Here is a 13,358-nt window from a genome sequence, read left to right on the forward strand (position 1 = left end):
CTTCCCCACTCCTTTTGCTCCCTCTTACTCTTTACAGGATCTCCTATACACTCCATAGACCGAGATGAGAGGCGGCCGCTCGGTCGGAAAATCGCTTTAAACCGCGCCGACTAATATTAACTTTCTCCTATCGTTTCGCGAAATTCCCGAACTCTTTTTTTTTCTCCCTCCTCCGTCCCCCACCCCATCGCGCATCCCGGGCGTCGGGATCGCAAAAGCTTCCGCTCCCCCACGGGGCCGCACGCCGGACGGCGCTCCGAAATTTCCTTATTTGCCGTTCCTAAACGGCCGGGCTTTGTGTAAACTTCGTTTTATCCCGCAAACGGCGAATGTTTTCCTCCTTCCATCTTTCCACCTGCGCGATCGATACGTCTGGAATTTCGTAACGAGCAGATAGATCGGACGATACGGGTCACGACATAGCCCGGAGGTAGTCACGACACACCAAGGTCGCATGTAATTAACCAGCCAGCACATACCACCGTTGTGATCGATTAGAACTTTCGATGCCGCGAGACGTGCCGCGAGTGATGACTATTAAAGTTCGGTGATTTATAGCATCGCGAGAGAGAGAGAGAGAGAGAGAGAGAGAGAGAGAGAGAGAGAGAGAGAGAGAGAGATGGGGGAAAGACGGAGAAGAGAGAAAAGAGCTGGCGAAACGGTGCATCGGGTCACCGTTTCAACCGGCCAACTTTATGCAAAACAATTTTAGGGCGGCAACAAACTGTCGCGTCCGCAGTAAAACGGTAATGCCTTTCGCTCATACGACCAGTCACATTCTACAACGAGCGTAATTCACGCGAGGCAGCTAACCGCCCGCTAAAGCGCCGCGATATGCAGCCCCGCACGTGCGAGCATATGTGAAAAAGCAAAAGTATAACGTACGTTCCGCGTGCGCGCTTTTATCGTAACGTTGTTTGCATTTGGACGTATCACTTTGAACTAAAATTCTTTAATTAGTAATCCGACTTACAGAGTGCATATTATTAGCATATACATTTTAGGTAATAACGGACAAAATACAGAATTGCAAAGTCTTTCAATAAATGTATATAATAAACAGTCTCAATCAGTTACCAATTTAGCTTGCTAATTGAATTAATAAATAAGTGAAGTTCCATTTTTTTAAATTTTATAAATTCCTATATGCCGCTTAAGTTTAGCGCATCAACAAATAACGAGCTTTCCTTTCGTATTCCATTTAACGAATGGATTCCAAATCATTAGCATTGCACAAGCTTATACCCGGCTTATGTTATTGTAAGCTCGCATTTGCGTCGATTCGCTCTGAAAAATACGTAAAATATTTAGATCTCCTGCTAAATCGCTCAGAAGATTGTGCGCGGCTGCGCACGAAACCGTTGGAATAATCAGAGAGAGATTGTAAAATAAAAAGTCGAGAGTAATGTTTTATATGCTTCCGCGGGGAGTGAAAACGCGCCGAATGCAAAATATTGACCCGTGTATCAGACTTTAATCAACCGCTTGGAGTGAAAATATTGGCTGAGCGCGATCCGCGCGCGAAGCATAAAATTAGAAGAAACTTGTGCGGTGTATGTGTGTGTGTGTGTGTGTGTGTGTGTGTATGTGTCTGTGTGTGCGAGGTGCGAGCCTGTGTGTCCGGCCGTCAGATGAATCGACGGACGGGAATTCGCGATCGAGGCACACAGGAGGGAGGGAGCGGCGGATACATCCCAAGAGTAGGACCTCAAACACGCATAATCCGGGCGAAATTACTGCGTGCCGGCGAAAAGCTCCGCGCGTGTAAGTTTCGAAAGCGGGTGAGCCTGTGCACGGTCAAATATGTACTCTGGGGTAACCAAACACACCAGTAGTCTTTTACGTGAGCAACGCGCGCGCTCGCAGCTGTATGTGCTAAAATACCCATGGCAACATTACGTCGCGTACGGCCCGCGCCTGGCAAAATGCAGCATTAATCCGGCTGTTTCGGCTGGGGCGCTCGCTGCGAAAAAATTTCGTCGGGAAACGTAGGTTAAATATAAGTACGCGCGCAAAATATATCCTACGTACGTTCCGAAAGTCTTTGCATTCCATTTTTTTTTCTACGCTATTCAATTCGGATTAGATTCAACTACATGAAATAGTCACGTATAAACTAAAAATAGTTTCTTTTCGACGTTACTTTAACAGAAATTGTGTTTGACATTTGTATACGTTGAAAGTATCGAAAATGGAAAGTTGAAAACTTGCCGACGATGATGGATTTCCATGAAATTTTTGCTAACGGCAAATCGACTTCAAATTTGTCAGCCTGGAGCTGAAACGATATTCAATAACGATGGGGCATGGGCCTGTATATAAAATAAATCATATTCATAGGGAACATGCTACAAAATATTCGGCTCAATATTTTTCCATTCCCGATATGATAACTTCTAACTCACTTTGCGGCCATTCACGGTCATATATATGTCGCCGCAATAAAATCATCCTCTGCTTCACTTTGCACAGATAAAGTGCTTAATATTTTAATCGCTCGTTTAACGAGTGCGATGCCCGTGAGAATATTTCGCGCTTTGCAACGTGTCCAATCAAAATAGTCGATTGGGTTCTGGATCGCGAAATAGTCGACTGAATAAATCCGCCCGCGAAATCGTTTTATTCGACGATTTTATGAATAAATATTATTGCGCAAACATATGTAATCCTTGAGTATTAGAAAATGAGAGCTTGTAAGTGCAATTTTTATTTAGCAAAATTGCTGAAAGCTTCTCTTGTCACAGTTATTTCGTAATAATTTGTGTATGACTCTCTTTATTCTTTATTATTTTTCGGGTTAACGAACGAAAACTATTGCCTTGAATTATTAATGACAATATTATTTAAAAAGGAAACGTTTTCTCTCGAATTAAGTATTTAAGTTTTGTTATCATTCACGCGATAAATCACATGACTGTGAACTGATAAAGTGCACACAGAAGTCTTTGACCTGTTAACGTTTTAATAACGGCATGTTGTTTTTCTCCAGGCACGCATGTTTAATATCCCGCATACACAGCATAAACTTTCTTTTCATGTTACAGCATAATGAACAACAACAGTGTGGAGCAGCCGGATCCGGACAACATAAAGATGTTCGTGGGGCAGGTACCTCACGATATGGATGAGAATGACCTGAGGACGATGTTTGAGGAGTACGGTCGAGTGCATCAAATAAATATCCTGCGGGACAAGATCACCGGCAGTCATAGGGGTGAGTGATTGAGCTTCTTCAGATTTTCAATTGCATGCTTCAAGTCGTCTAGTTGTAACAAACTTTTGCATTTAACGGAAGGCGGCAAAAAGTGCAGTTTTGAATTTTTTGTGATATAAAATTATTTTTACATAAATCTTACACTAAAAGAGACAGGTTTATACAGACAGATTTATTTCTACTTCTTTACTGTTCTAGCCAACATTTATTAGTCTTTAATCGAGACAGAATGAATAAAATGTAAAGTCATATTTTTACAACTTTATTTCTTAAAAAATTATAATTATAATACATCTCTATATTCTTTATTATAATTTAACGAATTTATTTAAGATTATTATTATTTTTTAAATCTTTTCTACAAGTATGAAAAAATACTTTATTATATTTTTCGCATATTTATTTCAATGACATGTTAAAATGAATACGCGAATGATTATGGAAAGAGAGCAAAAGTCAGGGAAAATGGACGCATTTACGGCGACAGAAAGAACGATAAAACGTTGAGATATGATCATAAATCAAGATTAATTCCGGATACGGTTCTGCCCGTGCGATAACACGCGAGAATTGTTCGGGAATTGAATATATTTCTTTATGGAGGGTATAAATGGATTTCGTGTCTTATTGTTTTCGTACTTCTCGCAGCTAACTGCGACGTGATATGATAATTACGACAAATAATCGGACGTATATATCATGAAGAAGATCTACAAACATATGTATGAGAGACGGGTACATAATACTATTCGATTATCGAATAATTGGAATTCCGATTTATCTAATTTTTGAAACTGTTCTTGAAGTTGAATTATGCCAATAAATTCACTAAATAGGTTAACTCGTCGAAAATCATATTTTCCATTAAACCGATCCCTCAACGTTTTAATCAAATTTTAGTATAATTGATGTTGTTGCGCTTTACTATTATTGATGTAGCCTTATAATGGAGCGTGTCGAAATTAGATATTAATATCGGATAATTTGACTTTTTTTCCCAATTCCAACCTAAACGGATTGCTACAATTAATCTACATGATTGTAATTGGTATTTATTTTTCTTAAGTGTTACTACAAATTTTCTAAATTAAAAATGTAGCTTAAGAATAGAGAAGTAAGTAGGTAAGAGTCGATAGGTAAGAGTATATTAAATAGAAATATTGACAAGATAATGACTGCAGACATTTCAAAATGTGAAGCTAATAATTTTTTCAAGATTTGTAACATGACTAAAAAGAGATATTGAAGGAAGTATCTTTAAACAAAATTTTCTTATAGGATTAATAAGGCTATAATATTTGAAAGAAAATTACTTTAGACTAATTTCAACATTACATCAAATAAAAGAAAGTGAGGAAAGAGAAATGCGCATACAACGATTGATATAGTTAGGAATGGTCGCTGCTATACCTTCCTCGGTATATCGATCGGAGGACGAGAGAGCAACCCCGCGGGACTCTCTTATGTCTCCCCACGTCCGAATACAGGCGCGCTTGTAACGCGGCTGTCACTGAAATATGCATGTGCTCTCTAATAACGAGCCTTAACGCTCGCTAAACGTCGTCCGCACTGGTGAAAGTTTGCGCAATTACTTTCACTGTACAGATGACTTCAAATTTGCGGCCGATGTGAAAGTCAGGCATTGTGTGGTAACCCGATTGCCCAGTACGTGTATGTTAGGAATATCGATTTCTGTCTGCGGAGACGGCCAAAGTTCGCTATGGATATGCCAAGCATAATTACGATCGAATCGCCGTAGAGCTTATCTATATGTAATGACACACAGAACGGAAAGTGTCCCATTGTATCATTATCGTAGCAATATATCAATCTAGAACATTACATTGGATTTATGATAAACACTTTGTGCTGGAAATTAAAGAAACTACAAATGTAATAAATTAAATCATATTAGTTTTATATGATAAGTACATTAAATTTCACTATAATCACAGAGACCACGGATAGTTATTTTTTTTAATTAAAAGATTATTTTAATTATAATATTATATTTTATTATAACTCAACAACTGCTTTCTTGCAATTTTAAATAATGTATATATAACGTGAGAGAGAAAGAAGCAAGTTTCAAATTTCTATTTTTCAATAAAGTTATTCTTTTAAGCCGTAAAATTATTTCTGATCTTAAATATAAAAATTACTTTAAAAAAATTCAGTATATCAAATATTGAAACTAATCGAATGTGTCGTATTTCGCAATTCTTGATAATTTAAATAAATTTTCTTGACGAAGCAGACTTTAGAAATCTTTTGCAGATAAGTAGATCTATATGTAAAATGTACGCGATGCACTATCCGAGTCGGAAGGCGCGAAATGTTAGGATTCTGAGAACTTCCGGAATAATTAATGTGGGCGAATTGTAAACGTCATGCGCACCTGCAAAATTGATGGCGGCAGGCAGTACAACTGGGATGAAATTCGTTCCCCATTGTGAAAATTTAACTTGATTACCATGACGTAATGGTGAATTAATGTCCCGCTCGCGGGCCGTTTGTTTAATGCACCGCATTTTAGATTTGAAATCTCTGTCAACGTGGAGTTTCAATTTTACAATAAAACGAACTAATTACCGTTTCTCAATTAACTTTTAGTTGACAATCGTCATATTAAGCAATCTCCTCGTCACCTTCCTCGCTAAATTACAGCCAATTTTATACATACATATATATTTATAATGTCTTAAAATGAGTCGATTATCATCTATCAATTTTTCAATCTTAAATTAAATGGCGTTATGTATAGAATTGTATATCTATTAAGCGATAAATACATATCGCTCCATTGATAGAAAAGTGACAACATCTTAAAATTAGCAATTTTTAGTAGAGCATTTTCAAAATTCTGGAACAATGTTTTGAATTTTGGAACGATGTTTTAATTGTAAACTTCACTTTCTTTCCATGTTACACTTTCAATTACAATGTAGGTATTTTTAAAAATGTTGTCATGTGTTTTCAAAATTCGAACATTACAATCTTAACATAGTAAATTTTATCCTTCATCAGAGTTCTAATATTTTTCTGTATAAGCAAATATTTGGGAGAACTATAAATGTGTCGTGTCGTTTTTTTCCATAAAATTACATTAGCTTTTAGAGTCGATTTACTTTGATTATTGAAAAAATGCCAATTTTTTTACTTGTATCACTTTTCTATCAATGAAGCAATATACTCACTCACACAATTGGTATAAATTATACTACTTAAGTAAAATGTATACCGGAATAATTCACTCGACACATGGGGTGAGTTTGCTCGTCTGTCGCTGACCAAACAGCGAGTCAGAAGGTAAATTCCACAGTGCATCGAGGCATTTTATCTTGACGGTGGAAATAAAACGCTAAAATTTCCAGAAATTCTATATTAATTAAGCCGCGGAGCCGAGCTTGGCGTAAGCTCTACTAAAAATTAACAAGGAGTACCTGTGGAATATATTTGATTTACGCCAGGATAAATTTAAAGTTTAAATTATTCACAGAAATACTCGTAATGTCACGTAATGAAAAAAATTGCTTCGGCCGTTCCATCAGTAATTATAATACTTTAATCTTCCTTTATTTAATTTTTGACGCTTTCTATAAAACTTGCTTTAATATAACTCTATTATTTCTATAAAATATTTTTAATTAAAGTTAAATATAGTTAAGCATAAAATACAATGTAGCGTAACTTCTTCAAAGGCACTTCATTTGTTATTTTTTATTAATAAAACTAAACGTATGTGAATACGATGATACGTAAATATATTCTATTAGTTAACACTCAAGAATTAGATATAGTTTACAATAAGACATGTAGATATTATACACAATATAAGCAATATAAATATTTTAAGCAAAACTATGCATTAAAAATATCAGTGAAAGTTCTTTTGAAGTTTTTTTTCGCTTTTACTTACTTCGCGATTACTTTATCCAACAATCTATCGAGCGGAAAAAAATGTTTGACAATAATAGATTTTTCATACATCTAACTTTTCTGTTTTCAAAAAATTCAGTTTTAAATAAATTATATAAAAGAATTTATAAAATAGTTTTATTTTTAAAATTATATTTTATATATTCCTAATTTACAGTCCCGTGATATTGATCATTAAGAGTCTTCTATTGCAATATGCATATTAAGGTGAGCTAATCTCATCACAAAGTAACTTCGCCGGACATTAACATAATTAATTCAGGTATTATCATATTAATTCGGGTATATCCACTCTCCGAAATACGAGATTTATGCGAAACAGATTAAACGGTGAAGTCATCTGCTTCGAAATCAATATCGCTAAAGTGAGCAATCCATGGAATGTTCAATTTGATGGGTCAATCGGAGACAGGGAACTCGCGGCGCAAACTCCTTTTATACCCGATTAAAACAAGTGCGGAACCGTGTTCGCAATGAAGACCTCCGAGATTGCCATCGTAGCCAATATATCGGAATCCCGAAAGTGTCCGACTGCGCCGCTTCTTGTCGCAAAGTAGCGGAATTCGATACTCCGCTACTTTGTGAGACACGGTATGAAAGCGACAAGGACGACAATGGGATTCTCCTGCAGGCGGCTGAAGGACGAGGGGTTGCCGTCTCTCGTCGCACAATTTTCCGCGTGGAATTTCGTTGTTCCGCCCGGCGAAAAGACGGTCGGGAAATGTTTTAGTTAAATTAACAGAGCTCTCTCTCGCGCGGCAATGTTATACGCCTGTGTCGATTGCGAATTCCTCTCTTCGACAAGCTTTCCTGTTATTCTGCGCGGATATACGGTATCGTTGCGCGCGGCGCGCGTTTGTCTCTCGTGCATCTCTTCCCTCTAAAATCTTCTCGCACACCGGAAAATACTCTGCGCGCGTGCGATCGCTCGGAGGATTTGTTTGTCCTTAAACGGAAACGCGAATCGACCTTCCGCCGCTCGTTACGCCCAGAAGTACAACGTACTATTAATCACACGGCCCTATTAATCGTCCTTAAGTCGTGCCATGTTCGCGTCACCTTGCTCTTTCACGCTGAAGAAAGCCGAACTTCGTCGACGTGACTGTCTTTAAGGGTCCCTATAAAGATCAGCTCTACTATTTGTCAGCCATGTATAACGGCTGCAAATGGTTCGTGAAGATCGATACCCTCCCCTTAAAGTGTGTGTACTAAGTGTACTTCAGCGTCGTTCATCAATATCGATTTCTCTTGTCAAAGTATTTTGATAAATGCATACATGCAATATATACACAGTTTCTAAATATACACGTAACATTCGTTACAATTTCTATCTACCTCTGTTTACTAATTCATATACTTTTTCGACGACCTGTATTTGGAGGTGCGAATTAAGTCAAGTTGAGCGCGTTCAAGTCGGACAAAGGCAGCTAGCCCGTTCGCCAATCGATCGAATATGATTGGTTCGATTCACAGGTAAGAACCAATCATGTTCAATCGCTCGGCAAGCAAAACTAGCTGCTGTGCTGGCTTGAGCGCGCCTATTGTTCGTCTCAACAAGTTTTTCTCTTATTGTTAGTTACAGTATGTATCTCGCTCTCTTTCGTGCTTGTTGGCGATCTCTCTACTGTAGGCAAACAAACAAAGATCTCGCGCACGTTGGAATTCCATGTTTACGAATAGAGAGAAAAACTTCCTTTGTACCTCGGAACTTTCCATTTATTAACGCTTTGACTGCCAACCTGATATCACCATTGAGCTTTGGAAAGTCCAAAATCAAGAAGCGCGCAGGTATGTTTATATAAAATATGCAAATAAAGTCAGATTATAAAATAATAAATAAATAGAATATAAATAAATATAAAAATACATATTATATATATTATATAATATGTGTATCGTATATTATTTATATTGTATATTTAATAATATAATTTTAAATGAAATAAATAAAACTGTCACTCACAAAATAATAGATATTAGAGCTTTTGTTCGTTTTTTTAATGTTAGAAAAGATTTCTGTCGATTTTACATGAAATTAAATTATCTTACAGACTTCAGAATTTGACAGTAATATAATCAGAGTAAAAAGAAATAGAAAGTAACTCAACGTTTACAGCCATAATTTCGAAGGTTAAGAATTGAATTTCACAGAATAAATTCCTTTAGTTCGCGTCTATTTCCGCATTTTTGAAATGTCTTCTTTCCGAACAATATCGTCATAACCCTTTATTTTCCATCTAATGGTTATTTTCTCGTGTCTCTTTGTCTTCCAACTTTTCGAAAGGCTACCGAAATCGTGAAGAACGCCGGAGTCGTCGTACACCGTGCACTTCAGGATTACGCGAGAAACTTTAAACGAAACTCTGGCGCGGAAGTATCGCAAAGCTGCTTCCGGGCGAGTTTGTGTTCCAACACGAGCAAGCCGGATTCAAGGTAGTTGTTGGTTCTTTTCGCAGGAGAGTAACGGACTTTTCGAAGACAGATAAATTTTTGAAGTCCCATAACGGCACTGCCGAGCTGATAACTGAGTATGCCCGTATATATCGCGAGTCAAAAAGCTTAGCTTTAGATAATTGCACAGGGATTTCAAAGCACGAGAATACCCTATATCATTTTTCTTAAAATGTCAAAGAAAATCGTCGCGAGATTTAGAAATGAACTTTTCCAATAAAGCTAATTACTCTCACATTTTTTAAGATAATATATAGAAGAGTATTTAAATCAAGTTCCGTTGCAAAAATGTGGCAAATAAAAAATTATTTTGATTAACAGATCAACAATTGTAATTTTGCGTACTAGTGTCAAAAATTTGTTAGCTTCAATTTAATATTTTCATTACTGTTAGTATTATTTTATTATCAGTTCATCTAATTTCGTTTTGTAAAATCTAAGTAAAATTGTCTTTGTTAGGTTCTTACTAGTTCAATTTCATTTTGCGCAATGCAAGCGATGCATGAAAAAGTAAGACTTTTCTAACAATTGGTGCAACGTATTCCTCCGTTGGCGCAACGTTCCATCTTTGCCCACGAGTTCGCGGTGTCGAAATTAATTGCGGTGGCGGATCGACGATACCTACTGATGACACCACCGGAAACAACTCTAATTAATTGGCAAACTGCTCCCGCGCCAAGAACTGGCACGTGCTTCCAGTCGGCAAACGGCACTTGCTTAGTATTTCCGACGTCCGCTCGTCGATCACTCAGCCTTAATGACGCCTTCTGCCCTTTGTTCATCCCTCGAGCTGGATCCCACTCAGGATTCCATTCGTGCTGCAAGTGCGTGTAAATACAAAGACCGGCTGGTAAATCTCGCGCGAATTAATCTTCGTGACGTGCTTTGCATCACTAGAATGCTCTCGCTATTCTTTTAACGCTTAAATGATGCAAATATATGTTAATTTGCTACAGGATGGGTCGTCGTTTTATTTGAATTGTGGAATTCGAATAAATTCGTCAATTTTTCAAAATTAATTGTTTTTACAAATCTCATTTTTAATCTGTTTTGATAATTTGTTTAGAAATAGATAATTTCACGGGATATCTCTGGAGACTGTTTTTTTTTCATTTCTAGATTTATTGATAAAAACTACAATTGACTTTTCTTTCCTAACAAACGTATAATAAAAAATTATAATTAAAAATTAAGAACTTACGAAATCTCTACCAAGGTTTGAAATTCTCATTTTATCTTAGCGGTTCGTCTTAGGAAAAAAAGTGGAAGCTGTTACACGCGTTTCAAATGTCTCATTCTTTTCTCCCTTTCATTTCTTTCCCGCGAATCACGGAAATGCCAACCAGCGGGACGATAAAAACACGAAAGGCGGGCAAAACGAACTGCTTTAATTTAAAGTTGCGTACGGGATTTGGGACTTTTACTTTTCGAGTTACCTCCCCCGACGACGAGGACGGTTCTCCCCTGCGGAATCCTCCTGCCGCGAACTCGTTACGTTTTCGTCGTAGGGAATTACGCGACTTTGACTAAAGCCAGTTAAAGTCTCGTCGGAGTTGCGACTAAACGGCTCCTGATCCCCGTAATCTTGTGGAACTCATGATATCGGCCGCTACTGGGCACAGTTTCAAAATTTCATTGATAAACGTCGACATTGTTAACAGATAACGTGTTTCTTGAAACGTACATTTTACAAAGAAATGCGGTTATTAAATTATTTCTTTAATTTCAATTCAGCCATTTCGATTACCATTATGCATATATTCTGACACGAAGAGATAAATTTATATAAATTAAAAGTTTAGATAAAACGTTTTCTATTATTTTTACTTTTTAATTAACGTTTTTCCTAATCTAAACTATTAAAAGTGTTGCAATATGACCAAAAAATTTTAATAAAAATTTTATACATTTTTTACTTTTTAAGAAACAAATTAAATGTCGCTAAATAATTTATGTATGTAGTCGTATAAATAAGTTAATGATTTTAAAGCTTAACCTTTATGTTTACTATTACTTTAACGTGGCCACGATATTTTACAAATTACATTTGTCAATTAATTTATAAAATGTAGTGACAATTTTCTTGTTACATTACATCCATTAAACGCGAGAATTTATGCCTGACAATAAATACGGCATAGCAAAAGTCCTGGCTGGCAGCCAGGATTACAAGCGGCGTTCCAAAGTTTAATTTCTCGAATCCTCGTCGAAAGTCTCATTTCTTCTTGCTTTGCGTTTGCACTTTTCTTCCATCTCTCGCTGAGTTTCGTTACGCTCTTAACTTCCGTTCATCTTCTTCTCTCTCCTTTCGCCGTGCCGTTTCGCTTCTTTTCTACCACCTCGCATCTCTTTGTTCTCGAATATAGGAACCGCGGGAATTTCTCGCTTCTCCTGCCATTACGCCGCGGCAAAACTGCCATCGATTGCGCAAATATTTGAGCGCTTCTGCGAGGGCAGACGGGAGAGACGAGAGAAAGAGAGAGGTGCGAGCTAGAGTGCAATGTAACCGTATTTCGGCTGATTCTGAAAGTAAGTCGGGTAAATTTGCACGGAGCTTATCTAACCACGGCAGGTGTCGACTACCTTCGAGACTTCGAGAGATCCGGCTACAGCTAGGACACCATATAGTTCCGACCATTACGTATATTTAATGAAGAATCATGTCACGTTGGCAGCGATTCGTTGAAGTGATTTTTGTTATGTTCAATTTTCGACAATATGTCGATGTAAAATTTCAGAGATATAGACACTCAATTAAGTTTTCCAATTGCTTTGAAAACGCTCTTGTATTGAAAAATCGTATGAAATCTAAAAATTATAAATATGCTTAACAATTGCATGTAAATTTCTACTTTTTGTGGTGTATTTAATGCATTTCGAGATGCAACATCAATAAATATAAATATTTTTAGAATTTTATTGCTCTTGCAAAAATTACAACGTGAAATATTCTAAATTTCGCTATTTCATATTACATTTTTTAAGATCTCTTCCTTTTTATTTTTTTCACGGAATGTGTAAAATCAATGTTAAGCATACGCATATTGCTGAAATACTCACTGGCTTGAAAAGCAATTTATTGTATATTTTATAACATTATTTAAATTACTTTCCACAAAAAGAAAAAAATTTTGACAAATTTTATGCTACATAAAATTATTCATTTGGATTGCTACTTTATATATTTCAAAAATTACACTGTTTGAGCAGAAGAAATCTTTATATCAAAAAGAAATTTTTATTATTATCATTTTAATAAAATTAAGAGTATATCACAGTATTTGTACTGGTTTTTTGTACGGAAACTTTTTTCTCCCTTGTAATAATTCAGAGACCGTATATTTTTATATTTACCGATTCAAATATATTCCGATAAAGGTTGTACTGCGCGCGCACGCTATGTTTCTCTCGGTTCACAAAGAGAACCATCGGATACAATGGCTTGGAACGGATCCCAATATTATCTCCCATTATGACGTACATCGGAATCTTCTGGGCAATAAGATCTTCTTCTGAATTTATGGGGGCGCACTTGTAACGGTGACCGGCGTAACAAATTGCGCCGATTTATCACACGTTTTTCGCCTGGTCAAGTGTGGGCCCTATCTATGTACCAGATAAATACAAATACTACTACATACACACGGGATAACGGCCCACCCGGCAAAATCTAACGCGCGTTTGAATCGCGCTTGTTTTTCCTGGTCCAGGGGTAACGTGTCGAAGAGGTCGCAGATATATTTCTGTTACAGCG

The 13,358-nt window shown here is 36.9% G+C and overlaps 1 protein-coding gene across 13 annotated transcripts in view; it reads left to right on the forward strand.

Moving 5' to 3' along the window:
• The window catches only part of LOC105456209 (CUGBP Elav-like family member 1), a 431,768-nt gene that overhangs the window by 283,416 nt on the left and 134,994 nt on the right, over positions 1–13,358 (forward strand). For all 13 annotated transcript variants that reach the window (XM_011700080.1, XM_011700081.1, XM_011700082.1 and 10 more), the window contains one exon: positions 3,045–3,214. In XM_011700080.1, the coding sequence (XP_011698382.1) occupies positions 3,045–3,214 (170 nt within the window). The remainder of the gene's footprint in view (positions 1–3,044; positions 3,215–13,358) is intronic.

Source organism: Wasmannia auropunctata, unplaced genomic scaffold (assembly GCF_000956235.1).
Source record: "Wasmannia auropunctata unplaced genomic scaffold, wasmannia.A_1.0 LD335737.1, whole genome shotgun sequence".
Classification (NCBI taxonomy): Eukaryota; Metazoa; Arthropoda; class Insecta; order Hymenoptera; family Formicidae; genus Wasmannia; species Wasmannia auropunctata.